Below are 20,566 nucleotides of genomic sequence, written 5' to 3' on the forward strand. Positions count from 1 at the left end.
TAGGTTCTACACTCCTGTGGCTCTGACAGATTTAGTCCCAATTAAAATGTCCAGCCTCAATTCAGAAGATCAGTCTGCAAAAAAACTCATGTCAGTCTTTCCCAGAGGAGCTCAAGAAACTTAATAATAGTGCCGACATCAGCACTTAACTGGTTCAAAATCTCTCTGCACAGTTTAAAAGGTTCTATCTGTCCTTCTGTCATGTTGGTAGCCCTTCACTAGATGGTTTTATGTGGGTATTTTTTTGCTAACAGTACTCCTTGCCTTGTTCACTGAATATTTCCACCACATACAGGGCCATAAGTATTTGGACAGTTACACATTTCTTTGTAATTTTTTTAAATACTACTTGGATGAAAGTCCTTTGAAGTCTAGAACCCGTGGGTATCTCCAAATACTGCATTTTCTCCCTTGAGATGCTCTTAAAGGTAATTTGTAAAATCAGGTCCTTTACTGCTTGCTTGTTTTTCAGTCTCTCTGCTGTCAGTTTTGCCTTCAGTAACTGAAAAGCATCCCCCTGTTGGAGTGAGATCAGGTGACAGACTTGGCCATTGAAGAACAGTCAATTTCTTTGCCTCGAGAAAATCTTGACTTGCTTTTGCAGAATCCTTTGGGTCATTACACTAACAACCAGGTTCAGGTGACAACCGTACACCCCCATGGCCATAACATCCCTTCACCCCCGTTTGACAGATAATGCGGTGTGCATGGATCATGACTGTTACCCTTCGTTTCTATACTTTTCTCTTACATCATTCTGACACGATGTATTAGTTTCACCTGTCCAAAGAATTGTTCTTAGAACTCTGCAGGCTCTTTTAGATTTTTTCTGGCAAAATCTACTCTGGCCTTTTTGTTCTTTAGTGTAACCAGTGGTTTGCACTTGATTGTAGACTTGAGAGTATTTTTGACTTAGCTAGATGCTGTGAAGGGGGCTTTCTTATTTAAGGAAAATTTTGTGATCATCCACTTTAGTTGTCTTCTATGGTCATTCAGGCCTTTTGTTGTTGCTGAGCTGGCCAGTGTATTCTTATTTTCAAGAATGTACCAGAGGTTGATTTGCCCACTCCTAAAAGTTTTTTCTCTCTCTGAAAGGTTTATTTTAGTTTTTATAGCCTAATGATAGCCTCCTTCACTTGCATCAACATCTCTTTGTACCTAATTGTACCTAATTTTCAGTGAACAGCTACAAGTTCAACGCTTGGAATCAACTCTAGCTCTTTTATCTGTAATTTGTGATGGAATAATATGAGAACAGACATCATCTGGAAATGAAACTGTTTGTCAGTCAATTGTCCAATTAAAAACTGAACTTCTGAAATTGGGCACTGTGTATAAAAATGGCTATAATTCCTAACATTCAAACTTTTGTAAAAGTTACAAAGCAGCCAATCATCATTTGAAGATCCTACTATATTAATAATTGAAATGCCTAATAACAATTAAGTTTAACTTTAGGACCTGCACACTGATCCTGTTAATAGTTTCTGCAGGACAATTTTTTTCTTGGCACCTGAGATATTCCCCATGTGTCAAAATGTTCTCCCCATTATTCCAGTCCTTGCTGAAGCAATATGCCACCACTGAAGATGGCTCTACTACCCTTAAGGGTTTTACTTTTGCTGACCACAGTACATTTCTTTTCATAATTTAACCACAGCCAGACTGAGTGTACAAAATAACACTCTTACAGTCGGGAGCCCCACAATACAAAATCTATGACTGTCGTCTGAAATTGTGCCAATGCTCAAAAATGCACAATGAAATATAGGCTATGTTGCCTTGTAATGCTCAATTCACAATCCATGTACATGTAGCCAATTAAGTATAACAACAGACCATTATGTGTTACTGTGTATCTTTTTGAACACTTTACATTATACAATTTATCAAATTTGTGCAATCTTTGCTTCTATTTTCTAACTCATTAAGTATATTAATATATTCTAATACCTTATAATGTGTTTTCACTGCATCCTTAAAACACTGCGGCAGTAGGTATTACAGAAAGACTATCATCATATATTATGTTTTACTGAATAAAGGACTGTATTCAGGGTCTAGCTAAAGCACTATATATGAGTTTCATTTGTAACAGATAATAAAAGATACTGCTGGTCAAACTAGCATATCGTACTGCTCAAGACTAATTGTATATTGTATTTTGAAGGCAATTATCCACTGCTATTTTCCAGCTTCTCACAGAACATTATGCCAGGTCTTAAAACTGAAATTTTAATTGGAAATGCTATGAGTGTTGCTACTGGAGCAGAGCACACAAACTTGCATACCTTTTGAAAAACACACTACACGGTACAAAATGAGGAAAAATATGTGCCGACCATCTCCTCTATCATATTTGAATCAGTTAATTGCCTCTCTGCACACGCATGCACTTGAATTCTTGACCAGCTGGTCTTTATTCTTTCTGCAGTCGAACAATAACAAAAGTTTAGGGTTGTGCTGATCGATGATGAGGTCGGGGAACGACAATGGCCAAAGCGACTGCCGACCAATTCATGCATTAAAATAATATCATTATCATGAGATTCATAATGAATTAAATCTGTCTTGCTGTTTCATGTTGCAATCGCCACAAATACTGAGACGTGCACCACAGATGTGTCTCAGTGTGCACACACCTGCACACAACTTCATGTCCAGACTTCTGCACGCTCTGAAATGAATGTTTGTGTGGAACAGCAACACCAATCAATCATCATCATCGTCATTATCAAATGATAGTAAAACAGAAGAATATTTCAGACCGCTGCTTTGATTTTTAAACTGAGTGTACATTTGTAAAGACACTCGTTTATCGATTATCTCCTTAAACCCTCTTTTTCCCCCCAAAAACGAGCACTTTTGTCGATGAAAAGCTCTGCTGCGTGTGCACAGTGGGGGAGAGACGGAGGAGATGTTTTACGCAGAAAAAAAAAAATTAAATGACAATATATTAGAATGGATCTAAGGGAAAAAAATAAAGACCCAGCATAAAAAGACAGAGAGTGCTATCCTAATGGTGTATGTTAACCTCTCTGTCGCCTCTCAGCACCGACGCTATTGGTGATCATTGACGCCATGAGGGGGGGTACGACAGAACAACTGAACTATGGAGCAGATTGTCCAGTTATGGAGAGGAGTACTATGGGTTTAACATTTAGCATTTTGGTGCTGATAGTGGTGGTGGGAGGGATATTACCAAGATACAGAGGATCTGCTGTAATATTGTTTTATATTTGGATATAGAGCAGAGAGTTTAGACAATGTCTCACTCCAATCCAGGAGCAAACTCACCTTTAGATCAAGAGTATTCCAAATTCAGACATTTGATGTTGTTATCATTGTAAATGTGTTGCAATCAAATATATTTCTAATGTAAACAAGCCTTTAAATCATGTTTCCATCGGGGGCATGTATTCAAAGGTTATGAGATGAAATTCAATCCCTGTCTTTGTATGTGGCATCCACACTGTCCATCTTAGAGGGTGAACGTCCCTGAATTAGATACCCAGTTCTAGGTTTCAGCTTCTCTGGTTGTGTTGCTTGGGTTTTTAGGTTCATTCAAATGAACATCACCATCAATCTCCATATCAAAAGCTTAAAGGACTGCTGACCCTGCTGGCTTGGAACAGCCTGTTCAGCTGAGTGCAACACCTCACTGTGCACTTTCAAAATGACAACAAGGCAGCTCATTTGTGGCAATCAATAAGAGTTCAGGGTTTCTTTTGTATGTTTGAGCTGGTTTCTTTTAAAGATATTCAAAACTACAATTATGTTCTGTCCAAATGTCAGTACATTATACAGTAAACTGTCATATAGCTTCTGCCTGATGGCTTATGATGACAAGTCTTTCAAATGTATTTATATTCATATACATCTATTCACATGTATTCATTGCAACTTCTCTTTCTGACTTTATATTCATTTGTTGTATGATTTCTGCCATACTATTAATGCATCTCTTCCAAAGCATTATATAATAAAAGGAAAAATCTTTCCTTGTTCTTACCCATTATTAAAATGCTGTTAAACTACAACAGATGTCAGTAGAATCTATTAGAATTTGGAGCGTCCATTTTTCGGACCATTGGAGCAAAACAGTTTGTTATTTCAGAAGCCCTGGGTGCCGAAACCTAAGCTCCTTCTGTTAGTAAAGTACGTGTCAGCAGGTCAAAACATTGAAAACTCTATGAAATGTAAAGAGAATTGTTGACACATCTTTCATAATGAGTGCAAAGAGAAATTTTTAAGTAAATGACAGAAAGAACAGCAGCACAATTTAGCCATTGCCATTTCCTCCTCCTCCCCCCCCCCCGATAGTCATTCCCTTTTTTAGCCTCTCTGCTGTTTGTATCTATGTGTGTTTGTATTGGTGTGTGGCTAACTCACCCTAGCTGGTCTGTCAGGTTCCACAGTACATTGGGAGTCGGCATTAGTGGTGAACCATCATACAAAACGACTGAGGCTCCCACTGCCAGTGAAGATACCAGCCAGTTCCACATCATCCAGCCAGTCTAAGACCACACGTGCAAACACAGTGGGTCAGTTTTATCTGGTATGAAACACCTTTCTTCTTCATACGCGGATAAAGCAGAGTGCAGCAAAATGAACATCTGCAGCAGACTGTGATTCACATGATTATGTTTCTCATTTTACTGCATGCTGAGATGCTGCTTTGGCACCTGTCTTCACATGTGAATAAAGTCAACTTTGGTTCTGCTGCAGAGAAACTGTTTACAGTGCTAATGCATACAATACCACGTACAGCTGATTTATCAGGTTACAGAAGTTTCTTAACAAGTTGATTAGTTAGGCAGATAATGTCAAACATAAGCGAAGAGAATGGATGGATGGAATTTGTCCTTTTCGACTACTTTTTATAAATAAAAGCTATTTAGAGACAACACCTAAGCATGTTATGCGTATTTCAGCAGATTAGTTGATTGCAAGAGCTGGAACTCCAGAACGGACACAGCTAATATTGTGTGCAATAGTATTTTTCTTGGATGGGAGCTACTTCATTTAAATCTGAAAACTTCCATATACTTTGCAAGTGAATGAAGGAAATTTAAAACCACATCAAAAAAATGGTCAGATTTTCACATAATCCTGGGGATATTCAAAAAAATGTATCCAAAATCCCAGATTTAAAAGCATGCAGAGCTACAAGACATTATTAAAAATAAATTAAGAAAAATAATATTCACAATTCTTCACTCAGTAACTATAACATAAGCAACACTGACTTTTGGTAAAAAAGGAGTTAAGTAGGCAAAGCCACAGATTTCCTTTATGCATATCCTTGTATGAAAGTATTCAGAAGACACTTGAGTGGACTTGATCTACTCATCAGAGGCTTTGCTCAAATAACATCATGTATCAACTTCCAGCCGTTGCTCACCTGCTGTAAATATGTCTGTGCCTCAAGCTGCACTTCAATAGTTGGAAACAACTAAGCCAAAGTGTGAAGATTGTGTCAAGCAAAGAGGGATATTGTTGCATTTTTGAGGAGGTGAATTCATATCTTAAGACACACCTTAAAGGTCTGCAAGAACCTCTAGAACAGGGGTAGGGAACTCCAGGCCTCGAGAGCCGGTGTCCTGCAGGTTTTAGATGTGTCCCTGATCCAGCACACCTGACTCAAATGACTGAATTACCTCCTCAGTCTGCAGTCAAGTTCTCCAGAGTCCTGCTAATGACTTCTATATGTGATTCAGGTGTGCTGGATCAGGGACACATAAAAGGCCAAGTACTAACTGTACTAACTGTCACGGACCTTCCTCCATAGTAACCTGATCATCTCAAGCACACTGACCATTAAAGGGGGCACTTTATGAATAAGAAACATTCATTCCAAGAAGCTCTTTGGATCATTGTGCTGGAAAAACATAAGTTTGCTGATGTTGCACAAAACTGGAGAGTCGGTGTCAGCTTGAGTCCATCAAAGGTAAACCTGGGGGGATACCAAATATGAAGAAGTTCATGGACTCACATGAACCGTTAGGCTGGTATCATCATTTGTAATGAAACTTTTTGATTTGGTAAATGTAAAATAGAAGGATTCACGGGTACTCTCAGGATTTTGAACCCCACTCCACATCTGTCAAAACTCCAAACCACATGAAATGAGTGCGGGGAGCTCTTACAACGAATTTCCTAAAAAGCCCCCGAACCACGAGTGCGGCATTTTAAACATGTTGTGAACCTACCGTAGTGTAGTAAATGATGACATCACTGCTGGTCATATTCCCATGGAGAATGTGTTCTTTCAAGTGCTGGATGAGAGTGCCCTAAAAAGACAAGAGTGCACCATCTTTTAAGCAACGTATTAGCATCTACTGAATGTAGCGTATCATTGCCCACCAATCTAATTATCTAGTTATTATCTGTCATACAGTTCAGTTCATTTGAGCTGTCCTGGAACATACAAATGTGACATGTTTACCCATGCTGAAAAACTCTGTGCAATGACTCTTACTGTATACAAAAAGGGGAATTTGTGCTAAGTGTGACTTCTCTTACAGTCTCCAGCGTTGGTAGGTTTATTATTGCTGGTGAAGGGTATGTGACCGTGTTTGAGCCCATCCTTACATAGATACAGGTGCTCCAAGTATTTGTGTATGTGTGTGCATATAATCTTTAGCTGGACTCAGCTGCCATACCCATCCTTTGGTGCGTGCCATCTTGTTACTGACAGCATGTTAACAGAGCCATAACAAAGCAGAAAGCACAACAGTACCCAGGCTAATTGGCTGAGCCAGAGAGGACTGCCAGCGTCACAGTACGAAATGTTTTCACCAACACATTACTGTCCAATTATCGCTGCATGGGGAGAAGGGGAGGGGGGACAAAGGAAAGAGATGGGGACAGAGTGAGAGACAATAAGGGAAGGAAAGAGAGGAGAGAGGGGAAAGCAGAGGAAACCTAACCTGATAAGAATCTTAAAAGAAGACCTAAGAAAAAGGAATGCAAGTTAGAGTCTAAAACCAATGTGAAAGGAAGGTAAGAGTAAAAGCCAAGATGGAAAAAGAAAAAAACTAGGTGCAGACAGGGAAAGCATGGAGCCCATTAAAAATCAAACCAAAACTTTTTTTCTTTTGAAAACAGGGCAGCTATGTCTCAGGTGGTAGAGCGGGTCATCTATTAATCGGAAGGTCAGTGGTTTGATCCCCGGCTGTCAAGGTGGCCACGGGCAAAATACTGAACCCCAAATTGCTCTTGATGCATCCATCAGCGTGTGAGTGTGTGCGTGACAGGTAAAAGCCTTTAAAGCGTAGAATAAAGTGCTGCTTGAATGTGGCCTGTAGTGTAACTGAGCGCTCAGTAAGAACTTTCACATTTCTCAGAATGTGGTTTCCATTTCTCTTCATCCATATGAACACTTGGTACGCTGGTCCAAGCTTACTGTTGTTTTGTTAGTCGCAGTGTTGCTCTCCTTTATTTTACTGCAAAACAATGCAAGAAATCCTCCAAAAAAGAATTTTTTTTTCCCTGTGATTTTTTGGGGGCTCCTTCAGAACGAGAGGGACACCAACTGTTTTGTGAAAATGCATCAATGCATTTGTTTGACTGGGTTAACCATCTGAAATGGTGAGTGCTCCAGCTTTCAAAGTCCAGTGGTCTTTTTGAAATCAAATATTCTCCTCACACTCTCCCTACCTCTGATGTGGTGTGTTGCAGGAAAATGTCATTCATGCACTCTCTGGAGAGCAAGTAACCTTTCTAGGATCTGCTGATGGAGGTCTGCTGCCATCTTGTGATGGAAAGTGAAATGAAACTACAGAGCCCGTCAGCAGCTGTATGACTGCAGCTGCTGTGACGGGATACTAAAAATGATGAGAATAGCACCAAAAAATTGAGTGTAATAGGATTCATGCCATTTCACAAAGTAACTATACAGACAGGAGCATGAAATGATCTGCATTAAAGAATCAAAGAACTCACACAGTGATTATTGCAACAATAAAAAACCTTCATGTTTTACAAAGTCATTAAAACAGGATAGGATGTGTAGGATGTGTGCAGTCAAGTTATTTTATTTCTATAGCACATATTACAATTCTTCAGCTGATTTTTCTGCTTTCAAGGTCGAGAACTAGCTTCAAGCCTCAGCTCAAATGAGAAATGCTTTCAGTGCTGACAAGATGGAAATCTAGTAATCCATAACTGCCTGACAACTGAGTAAATTCCATCTGATGTTTTACCTGTGGTGATGTTTTACTGAACAAATTTAAATGCTTCCTTAATTTTTTTCCCCCCCTCATTTGTCTTCTTGGAAACATTAATCTAGTCTTTTAGAGCGCATCAGGCTCTTTACACACGGGTCAGCCCAAGAGAGGTTTGCAAACAGCTGTGACCAGTGTGTCATATTTTTTTTGTCAGTAAGCGAGGCAGCTGCCTCTGCCTCTTGTGGAGCAGTAACAAAACATAAGCTACCAAAACAGCAATGAAGTTGTATGTTATACAAGGACAAACAAGTATACTCAACAATGATGGCAATGTGATTTTTTTAACTTTAAAATGTAAATTATCAGCAGTGTGTGATACAACAAATTCAGTGAAAACGATCTAAAGCTTTTAAATTTAGAGGCGCTTCTTACCCCAGCAGAGTGGACCATACATTTAGGAGCTCCTGTGGTTCCAGAGGAATACATAATGAATAGAGGATGATTGAATGGAAGTTGCTCAAACTCCAGCTGAGGGAACTGGTCACCCTCGCCACGCCCAGATGCCAAGAAATCATCTATGAATACACTGTGGGGATTTTTTTTTTTTTTTTTTTTTTAAATGGAGAGAAATACAGGAAAGATGTCCGTTTTAGTTTCTCAGTTTAAAAACTTGTAACAATGTAATCACATTTACAGATGTGTACCTGTTTGGGATTTTGGAAAGGTCAGTTTCATGTCTGGCGCGAGCGTAAGGAATCACAACAACTTTCTGCAAATCTGGCAAACCTAGAAGAGCGACAGACAGAGGAAAGGGCTGATGCTTTGTGTTCTCTCTACACTCACATTTAGGTTTCTAAATACCATCAGTAAGGATATACGTATTTGTTATTTTCCAGTAATGATCTTTCCCCAAGAGGGAAAACCAACCTTTCACAACACTGGTCAGCTTTTCCATGTGGTCGTGCGTTTTCCCGTTATAAACTACAGCAGCAACAGAGAATATCAGTTTGGGCTGAATTTGAGAAAACCTGTCAAGGACACCCTGAAATAAAATGAGAGAGTTCAGTTCATTTCTGAGAGGAAAAACCTATAATAATAATTTAAAAGAAAAACATTTTCTAACAAAAAATAAGTAGGGAAGAATGCAGATCCATCGGTTACTTCATGGTGGCAATAGTAGTTCTCTAATCTGCCAGTAGGGGGTAGTAGCACATCAGAAAGAAAATGCTGAGACTGAAGGCAGGAAAAGGAACTGTGAAGGCCTCTTCCCCAATAAGAGCTGATCAAAGACCAATGGCCCAATACTTAAGAGGAAAAATATATATAACACTAGTACTCAAAAGGCACACTACTATTTAATTTACATCCACAAATATATAAATTATGCCGAAGGTGGCAAATTAAACAGCCCTTTATATTTATTTGTTGTTAATACAGCAGACAAAATACAAGAAAAGTATTAATCAAATATATGTAAATAAAGAAATACAGGAAAGTCCTTACATTGACTCCAAAGTCAACAGATGTGGAGCTCCAAATAGCTCCGATGCTGGCTGCTGCTAACATTGCTTCCACTGCATGGATACCATTGGGTAGGTAACCTAGGGAGAAAGGGGAGAGAGGGGAGGATAACATGGTTCAGTGCAAAATTTCATTTTATTAAAAAATTACTATGACTTTTTAAAATATATCGATATAGAAAAGCCTAAAAAAAAAAAAAAAAAAAAGCACACAGTAACAAATTTAGAACACAACAGAGGACTGAACGCATATTTATTTATCATCAAGTTTCAGAGTAGCAAGATCATAAATTTGTTTAGGTTGTCATGCTCTGTAGTCGTGTGCTATCCAACAGCAGTAATATTAAAAGCAGCTGGGCTTCTGTAGTTTTGGTAGTACTGTAGTACTGCGCAGTAAGTTCACACAGTAGGAAACTTAAATGAGAGAATATTGGAAAGCATCAAAGAAACAAGAGGAAGAAACACGCAGACTGAGACAAAAACTGAAATAAAACAATCTGGATACAAAGAAGAGAGGAAATACTGATTTGGTGAAGGAGGAATATTCATTCACTCTCAACAATGAGATGCTGTCTGGCAGTGATCAATAAGTGAAATGGTGACCACGGCCATCACAGGTCTTTTCTCTTAATATATACGGACTGTCATGGACTGCTGTGTATGGCAGGCAGGAAGAGGACCCCAGTGCAGGACTCGGAAGACAGGACTGAACTCAGAAATACTCGGCTCACAGATTAAACTGAATACAGACAGGGCTGGACTGGACCCAGAAGTACACAGCTGAAACTCATTGGGGAAATGAGTACACCTGAGTACCAAACACACAGGACAAAGACTACCAAAATAAAACAGGAAATATAACAAACCCTGAGACCAAGACTAAGACATACAAACTTGACACAGAGACAGATGAAAACATGGAGACAAGATAGGAGGAACAGAACGGGATTACAAAAGGGGAAACCAGACAATCATGAGGACGGGACACAGAGACGAGACCGGGAAAGGGAACTAACATCATCCAACGAGAAACAAAGAACTAGACGTTAAAGATAACGAAACTCCGAAGAATTAGGAAATATATTGAAAGGGTAGAACTTGAAAATAAATCACATATTCAATCCAAAAGAATAAATCACAAAACCACAAAACTCAGACTATCAGAGATGGAGACACAACTATAGACAAGTTCACCAGGTAAAGTAAGGAATGCTAAATTGGGATGCTAATTCTTTCCAGTATGTTTAAACTGTAATTGTGACCCCACAACACTTGCAACATTAAAATGTCGCTATATAAACTTATTATACAGCGAAATGCTTGATATCGATGCAGCCCTTAATACAGTGACTATACCTAAGTTTGTTTAAGATGCTACGTACATTACATATTTTATATGTACATAAAATATGCATATTTTACGCAACTAACGTAAACATTACATGATGGGCAATGGATCATGTGATAGATCCAACCACTTTGCACCTCTTTATTTTTACATGCCATAAACCTGTTAATGTAGAACACTGACGTCACATATGATACAGTCACATATGATACAGTCACATATGATACAGTCACATATGATACAGTCACATATGATACAGTCACATATGATACTGCTGGATTCAGCACAGTCAGACCTTTCCAGCTAACCTTGGTTGGTGTTTGTGGGACAATCCCAGTGTAAACTGTTGAAACGTATATGAATACATTCATAACAGATTCTCACATATGAAATCTTTGCCTATTGTACTTCTGTGTTTGTATTTCCTCAGTGCGTCACGATATTCACATTCTGCGTTTTCAGACATGTAGAAGGACCTTTGGGATAAATCAGTTTCAATTATTAAACTACACGGGTTCAGATGTAACATCTCCCATTCGACGTGGCATTATTTTGCAGTTTGTTTTGTTTATTTTATGGGGCGTTCCAAAAATCTGTCAATTGAGCCACTTTTGCAGGGAGACCTTAGAGGAATATTGCTGTGCTTTGTTCTGACTCTGGCAGTGACATCTTGAAAACTAAAGCACCTCTGGGGGGGGGTCTTCCCTCCTCACAAATAATTGCAAAAGTTCAGAAAGTTACTGCATTCAATTTTTGATTTATCAAAGATTCACGTAATAGGAAGAAAAAAATAGCTCATTGTGACTGTATGACGAGAAGTAGTGATAAAATCGTGCCAGGAGCTCCCATGCTACCTTTAAACACAGGGCTGTTCTGTTGATAATGTATCTTATCTCATCTAATAAAACAGCTGGTAGTTCCTGGCAGACTTTTATGATTGCTTTGCATTCTCCTGCTGCAACAAGGCTGCCGATCCCGCCTGATAAAATCTTGGGCTGACGGATCACCATCCTGCTACACTGGCTTTGACTAATATCTTCGCACCTTGACCCAGAGCACATTACGTCATGGATCATAATCCTACTCCAAAAACCAGTTTGACGACCTCTGTGGTTATTATAATGAAACTTTGTTAGGATTGTGACAACACTGCTTACAGATCAGTGTAACATGCTGCCTTTGTTGCCCCAGCTGTTTATTCATGCATACTAAGCTGTCAGGTATAAGTGCATGTTGGCACTTAATTAGACACAAACTGCACCTCAAGTTGACAATGAGCACTTTGGTGTGATGGAATTTTTTTTTGGCCACCCCGGAAGCTATAATTCCTGCCATAAAAATGCCGGTTATAACTGCAGGAGAGCAAAAGCGTGATCTGTGGTCTGCAGGGTTTTAAATAAGCTGACAAATGTCAAATGAAGTGAATCCTGTCTCAGCTGTGAAGCTCATTTGCGGTAAAACAATCTGTGATTATACAGCTCGTTAATGGGTTTAGGAAGCTTTTCAAGCTGTACAGGAGGTTTCTTTGAAAGGGATTCTAAATAGTTAAATGTTATGTCTACATTCAATATGAATAATCAAAAGCACATTAAACAAAGACAGCATGGTGGCATGGTGGGTAGCACTGCTGCCTCACAGCTAGAAGGTCTGGGTTTAAATCCACCTTGGCCCGGGCCTTTCTGTAGAGATTTTGCATGTTCTCTCCGTGTCTGCACGGGTTTCCTCCAAAGGACATGCAGTTAACGGGGTTAGGTTAACTGGTGACTCTAAATTGCCCACAGGTGTGAATGGTTGTCTGTCTCTCTGTGTTAGCCCTGCGACAGGCTGGTGACCTGTACAGGGTGTACCTCTCGCCCTATGACAGCTGGGACAGGCTCAAGCCCCCCCGCGACCCTGAACAGGATAAGCGGAAGAGAATGAATGGATGGACATTAAACAAAGAAAGTTTGTAACATCCATTTAGATTAGTAACAGCCAAGAAAATAATGATAAACAGCAGCAAGAAGTGTCCTGATATTTTTTACCTTCTGCTCCTTTTAGTTAACTGCATAAATGCAACTACTGCTGAAAATGCTCTAACTGAAACACATTTTAATTGTTCTGTACAATTAGATTAGTTTTAGTATTAATGACACAAAATCAAAAGAAGTAGCAGCTGAATGGCGGTCAGGCTGGATAGAGGCTTCTGTAGGATTATGTTGGAAGATGATGAGACCAAGGAGAGCAATGAAAGGTGCATGAATGAGACAATGCGTGTGTATGTGTGTGTGCTGGGTTGGCCCAGGTTCCACTATAGAGCATGGCTGGTTTCATCAGCTAAGTGCTTATATATCTCTTGGATTACAGACACTGATGCGACATTTTAGTTACAACCTGGGGGACAAGGACATCTTTGTCTTAAACACATTGAAACACACACACACACACACACACACACACAGATTCATGTTGAGATATGTGAAGAAATTAATTGGGAGGAAGGAGAAAGGAGGGATGATGTAGCTGGTCTCTCTCCATTTTCTTGTGGTTCTGTAGCCCCCCTCCATCCCTCTCGTCTTTCTAATGAGATTCCCACAGAGCACAGGTCATTTAGCTAATGGATCTCCCTACCACAATATTCATCTTTCTTCTGAGCATGCAGAGCCTCTAACTTTCATACACACTGCCCATTCCTCAACAGAGCCAGCTCAAAAAACAAACAATAAGCTCATAAACAGTAGTAGGTATTTGTCACATTGTTCCCTCGTGACAAAAGCAGGAAACCCCTTTGATTCATTCATTCATAACTTAAGTGTAGCAGTCTCCTGACAAAGGTCAGGATATTTTGTTATACATACTAAGATATGACAAATCTTAGTGTAACTGAACCCTCTGATAATACCACAGCATGGACATGTCAATATACACACACTTTATTAATCACACTTTGCTAGTACTGACCGTTTAAATAAGTGAACTCATTGTCATGTTCAAGAAACCAGTTTGAGATGTTTTGAGTTTTGTGACATGGATAAGGTCAGCAACAATCCTCAGGTAGGCTGTGGCACTTAGATGATGCTCAATTGGTACTAAGGAGCCTAAAACATGCCAGCAAAATATCCCACAGACCATCACACTGGCAGCAGCAGCCTGAACTGTTGATATAAGGCAGGATGGAGCCATGTTTTCAAGTTGTTTATGCCAAATTCTGACCCTCCCATCTGAATGCTGCAGCAGAAATCGAGACTACCGTATTGTCCGGAGTATAAGTCGCACTTTTTTTCATAGTTTGGCTGGGGGTGCGACCTATACTCCGGAGCGACTTATATGTGAAATTTATAACACATGAACCAAAATACTCCAGCCACTTGACATCTCCGTGAACTGCAGCTTTAAGGCAGTCTTGCTTAACCTGTGGGCGCAGTGGATGATGGACGGAGAGCACAGCTTAACGGCAACTGGGAGGATGCGCCACCCAACTTTCCTGGAAGTCATTGGATGGATCAAGAAAACATGGGCTTCAGTGACAACCAAACCATCCTGTTGGGATTCAGAAAGGCTGGAATAATTGGAACTGCAGCTGACGACGAGTCTGACTAACGCGACACAGAAGAGGAAGCGGCGCTTCGTCTACGTACGGAGTGTGCGGAGTTGTTTAGAAGTGACACCGAGGATGAAGAATTCAGTGGATTGATGGTTTGGTTAAATTGTTAGCATGTTCTTTATGCTATGGTTATCTGAATAACTGTTAATGTTACGTTAACATACCAGACACGTACTCTGTTCGCTGTGCGTTATGTAGCTGAATGTGTTACGTTAGCATAACGTAGGCGTAACCGTGTTCGCCCTGTTCTTTAATCCATTATTATTTTAAATTGCCTTTCAAGATTGAACTTCTGCTCTGAGTCTCGGATTCTATCAAATAACCCCCCCCCAAAAAAAGTGCGACTTATATATGTTTTTTTTTTCCTTATTATGCATTTTTTGGCTGGTGCGACCTATACTCCGGAGCGACTTATAGTCCGAAAAATACGGTAATCAGATCAGGCTTGAAGACCATTCTCCTCTGACCTCTGACATCAACAAGGCATTTTCACCCAGAGAACTGCTGCTCACTGGATGTTTTTTCTTTTTTAGACCAGTCTCTTTTAACCCTTGAGATGGTTGTGTGGGTAAATCCCAGTAGATCAGCAAGTTTCTGAAATACCAGCCCTTCTGGGAAGAACAGCCATGCCATGTTCAAAGTCCCATAAATCCCCTTTCTTCCCCATTCCGATGCTCACTTTGAACTTCAACAGGTTACTTCGCCGTGTCTACGTTACTAAATGCACGGAGTTGCTCCCGAGTAGGCAGGTTGATTATATATCTGTGTTAACAAGCAGTCGAACAGATGTACCTAACAAAATGGTCGGTGCGTGTACAGTGCTGTGTCAAGGCTAGATTTGGGGCACATACCAGAAAATGACACAGAGATGGCGACAGATAACGCCCAGTGTAGTCAGTCAGGCTTCACTACATGAACCGGCTGTAACTAAAGAATTGTTGAACACTTTTTAGACTTTCTGGTGGCAAATTGCTGCCAATTTAAAAAAAAAAAAGAGTTGGGCGATGTTAACTGCAACATTAATGCTTTTAGGAATACTGCAATGACACTGCTCAGTGGAATGTTATACTCTTGGTTCTACTTAATGGTGGTGACTGAAAGAAAAAAAAAAGCAAGCATCTCCTTATACAAACACAAACTTTGAAAAGGTAAATGGGGCATTCAGAAAGAGGCTGCAAACTTGAGCCAAAACAGCCAGCCATCCTTACCAGTGAGTACACAGAACATACTTGCACAGAACCGATGCTGCAATTGGTCTCAGAGAAGTAAAGTAGGGGAAGAAGTGGGGAGAATGTAAAGGAAGAAGTTAAATGTAACAAAAAAAAAAATCACAGTGGGGGGAAAGAAATCACTTCATCTACCAACGTATTTGTGAGTAAGCAACCACCATGTGGCAGCCATCCTTTATAAAAACACAAATACAATTTATGAGACTCACCTACAACCCTGTCTCCAGTCTGGACTCCCATCCTCCTCATGGCTGCAGCGAACAACGCCACATCACGCCTCAGTTCCCCAAAAGTCACCTTCACGATCTCCTCGTTTGCCTCTTCTGGTGGACAGAAACACAAAGTAAAATTAAGATATCTGCACAAAAACAAAGATAAAGTTGTAAAATAAAAAAAAAGTTATTATGGAAATCAGTAATCAGCAATTCTGTGACTTTTTTTTTTCCCTATAAGTTATCAATTTGTGAACTGCTGTTCCCATCCCAGGATGTCATATAATGTTGTTTTGTCAGATGCTACTTTTGGCTCTCTATTACACACAACGTGTCTTTTGCCATTGTTGCAACAATATTGCTGCAGTGGGGTTGTAAGAGCGGTGGTGCAGGTTTATATGTCACTGGTTAGGTTAAAGCACTGAAAGCTACCTGGTTAGCTTTAGGCACCAAAAGGTGTTTGGTTAGGTTTAGGCCGTTGGGGTAAGAAAAAGACCCATTTACACCTGTAATCCTTCTCATTAAAAATGGTGAGCTGGAAGTGACAGCCCTGTCTAACCAATGTCATAACCCTGCATGTCACACATGTCAAAAAATACAGATATACGGGTAAGATAAGTGACAATGAAGCCTCTGAGCCAGGACAAGAAAAGAAAAACGAAGGAAAGACAGAGACTGAGGAATAAACAGAGTGAGACGATGCGGTACCACACATAGGAAGAGTCCTCTTAGCTCTATAAGTAATAGTTTACTGACATTTAGAGGCTCCACAGCATTGTGACCGATGGAGCCTCTTATAATTGTGTTACAGCTCCTGAGGGAGGTTGCGTACATGAGCAAGGGCCCACTTTCCCCGCTACACACGCACACGGCAATAAAGACAGACCTATCCATTAGTGCTTGACAGTCCTGAGAGCCGTTAATCTAATAGCAAAGTGACGTATGAAACCTTATGCACAGCAGTGCATCAATCCTGTGCCCAGCTACCTTCCCAACTCTGCAAAAACAAACCAAAAAAAAAAAAACATGGAGACTAAATAAAACAATAAGTAATCACAATTTGTGTGACACTGGGAAGAAAAACACAAGTGACCACACACAGGTATTGAAGTATTAATGGGAAAAAAAAAAAAGAGTGTTAAAATTCACCATAAGGAGAAGCACAAATAAATAAACAGAAAATGAGTCCCCTGTGGTGCAATTTTAAAAATCCCAATTTTTTTATACGTTCATCAGCACCTTATACTCTTCAGTATATACATACTTGCAGCATAAAGAGCCACTTTGTCATGGTCTGCATGTTTGAGCAGATTCTCCGCGTAGTTGAGCCGAGCCCCTTTAAACCACTCGGGAACATCTGAGATCCGTTTGGATACATCCAACACCTGGAAAAAAGCACACAGGGGAGCAGCACATCAGAAAGGCTCGGATGCTTTCTTTCTTTCTCGTGAAATTGCTTGGACAATAATTTTTCACAATCACACACTGCCGCTGTGCTCTCCTCTTTCCTTGTAACTAGCACGTGTATGTGTCACGCTGGACTTGCAACAAAATTTCAGTGAGATAAAGAGTTTCCTGGAAAACACCAAGGCAACACTGGGAGATAGAAGTGCAGCCCACAGTAGATGATTTAACGAAATGCTTGATTGACTGGTTAATTGTCTGCCTGTCTTCTATTTATTGTCTGCTTACACAATGGAATGAAGAGGAAACATCCATGTGTAAAGAAGGGGCGTGTCAGCAACAGGTTACAGTGCCACACTATTTATTACCTCACACAACCAGCTGAGGAGGTATATCCTAGAACTAAGCAGCATTAAGAAGATATAACAGGAAATGAAATAATAATTATTTAAAATGAGTGAACCCTGTTTTTTCCAGTTTGGTTTTCCATGTAGCCTGGCAGTTACACTTATACAAGTATAAAATATATAGTTTTGAGTGAACAAATTATCTAGATACGCCATTAAAAGCCATACAGTCTTTGAATTTCAAAGAGGCTAAGAAATAAAAACACTTTTCTATTTTTCCATTTTTATTCCCATCTTTAGGATATTATATCCAAAACGGATGGACTCACCTCTTCATACGGCTTGGAGCTCACGATTCCACAGCAGCGCCACACCTCTGTCCAGAACTCTGCGTAGCAGTCCACTGACCACTGGTACAGGTCACTGTAGTTGGCTAGAAGACAGACGATTTGTCATTATTTGAGAAGAAACTTTTTTTACTGGTGTGAATCAGCACCAAAAAAAAAGACAGTAAAGATCAGACCAGAGATTAGAACAAGTACCACTTAAACCAATTGAGGCAATTTGATGCCGCTGTTCCATAAATTCATGAGATACTAATACAGTTAATCTCTCTTCTTTCCTAAATTGTTAATCAATACAAAATTGGAAATGTATCTGTCAAAACCTTCTGCAGAGGGAAGTGATCGTCAGTCCTGAAAACCAGATCTGGTTTTACAGGAAAAAGGTTTGCTCGCCATGAGACCTACACAACCACTCTGTGGGAATACTGTAAAAATAAAAATAAAAATCACTCCACCTGCTGAGGAGCAATTAGGACCACCAAATTTAACACAACACAAAATCACCATGTTGAAAATAAGACAATACTATTTTTTATTATTTCACACACACTTCCCACGGCTGTCTCCACTCTCGTACCTACCTCGCTCCTCTCCTCCTCTCTATTTATTCATTAGCAGACTGACCACGTTTTTCAGCATTCCCTCTAAATCCTGTTTCTTTAGACTGTCACGGTACTAGAAAGATAACTGAAACAGGCCGCTCTCCTCCATCCTGGAGCAATCAAAACCTGAACGCACAGGGTTGTAAACGGCTAATAATTACTGAACAGGGTGTGGTGAAGCGGTTATAATATGCTATCCTTAATAGCATTCTTAGTAGCCATTAAATGCAAAGATGTGTTTATGCTGATTCACTGTCTATGTTCCCTCTTTACATTTGTTCAAATGGTAACAAGCTAGCTTGAAATGCTGCACAGCAAACCATCACCACACAGGGGTAATTTGGAGGTAATTGACTGTCTTTAAAACATGAACTGACACATAGCAAAACTGAGATGCTGCTTGTTTTCTGTTTCTATTCGCCTGAGTTATGCAGCTTCGTAGGCTCAATAATCCGACTTGTATTCTCTCCAACACACCTACTCTCTCTGTCTGGCTCCCTCCCTCCGACCCCACTCACCCAGATTAAGACCGTAGTCCTCGTTGACCTGTATCCTAAACTTGTCCATCTGTGTGTTCCTCTTGGAGTCCGGGTACCACAGAACCTTGCTCTCCATATCCATAATTTTCTCACTCTTTCCTTCCGTGTCTTTAGACATCTTTGTTGCGTCCCTTTGTCGCCTGTCAACAACGAGTAAAAGCGAATCCCGAGCGCCTTATGAAAGCTAACTGCTCGTGTGGTGACCGCTCCCGATAAATTAGATCACAGGATAGCCACTTAATTTGAATGGCACCACACGCGAGTACTTGACAGTTAGCTTCGCTCACTGTCAGCGGAGAGCGTGGGTCTGCCAAGGAAAACTGAGAGGCCACGCCCCGGCGTCATTACGTAGTCGAGGAGGTTCTGTTCAAGACCGGCAGTGGTTGACAAGTGTTTGGCAGTGTTACACAGAACACAAGCAAACGCTCCCAATTAATTTCAGCGTCTTCTTATAGAGAAACCTTCTCTCAGGTAACTATATACACATTTTTAATAATCCAATGTAATTTTTCCTAAATATTAACTTAGGGTTTATATTTTTAGCTATAAATGATGACTTATAGGAAAACCTTGCATATAACAAGATATTACATTTTGCACAATATAGATAGATAGATAGATAGATAGTGTTTATTTGTCACATGCACAGTTATACACAGTACAATGCACAGTGAAATGTATTTTGTACCTGCAACCATATGTACACACACATATAAATAAGAAGAATAAAAATAAAAAAAAGTAATTCACACTATACACTATACTCTATATACTATAGTACCTATTTAAAAAAAATATTGATATGATGCAAATACACAGTTAACTAGCAAATACTAGAAAAAATTGTAAAGATCAATATTGGTGATTACCTGTAATAAAACAGTATTAATCATCAGTATTTATCAAACTGTCAGGTCATTCTATCGTCGTTCACTTTTAATAATCTGCACAAAAGGATAAAGATTTTTGTGTTTAGTCAGTTATTTCTTTGTTGTAACAATACTTCTTGGCAATAAATCTTAGCCTGTTGGAAAGCCTGTTTATTTTCCTATAAATGGTGCCACGTTTGTAAGAAAAGAGTTGAGTATATGGGTTGCACCCATGAAAAAATTGCTACATTTTCTCTCCCAATGCAAAACAGCTCCAGGCTAGACCAAACATAAGTACCCTTACTTTTTGTGCTAAATGAATTTATTGTGTTGATAAAACTTTTATGAATTTACGTTGATCTGTAGTGAGAGTAGGGGGGAGGTGGAAGAGACCCTGG

The 20,566-nt window shown here is 39.8% G+C and overlaps 1 protein-coding gene across 1 annotated transcript in view; it reads right to left on the reverse strand.

Moving 5' to 3' along the window:
* aacs (acetoacetyl-CoA synthetase) overlaps positions 1 to 19,627 on the reverse strand; it is a 40,793-nt gene extending 21,166 nt beyond the window's left edge. Inside the window, 10 exon segments of the mRNA XM_030737067.1 lie at positions 4,393 to 4,517; positions 6,213 to 6,293; positions 8,604 to 8,757; positions 8,876 to 8,957; positions 9,099 to 9,213; positions 9,675 to 9,772; positions 16,061 to 16,174; positions 17,328 to 17,448; positions 18,144 to 18,247; positions 19,279 to 19,627. Of these exon segments, the coding sequence (XP_030592927.1) occupies positions 4,393 to 4,517; positions 6,213 to 6,293; positions 8,604 to 8,757; positions 8,876 to 8,957; positions 9,099 to 9,213; positions 9,675 to 9,772; positions 16,061 to 16,174; positions 17,328 to 17,448; positions 18,144 to 18,247; positions 19,279 to 19,417 (1,133 nt within the window). The 5' untranslated portion in view covers positions 19,418 to 19,627.
* Between the last annotated feature and the right edge of the window lie 939 nt (positions 19,628 to 20,566).

This window comes from Archocentrus centrarchus, chromosome 9 (assembly GCF_007364275.1).
Source record: "Archocentrus centrarchus isolate MPI-CPG fArcCen1 chromosome 9, fArcCen1, whole genome shotgun sequence".
NCBI lineage: Eukaryota > Metazoa > Chordata > Actinopteri > Cichliformes > Cichlidae > Archocentrus > Archocentrus centrarchus.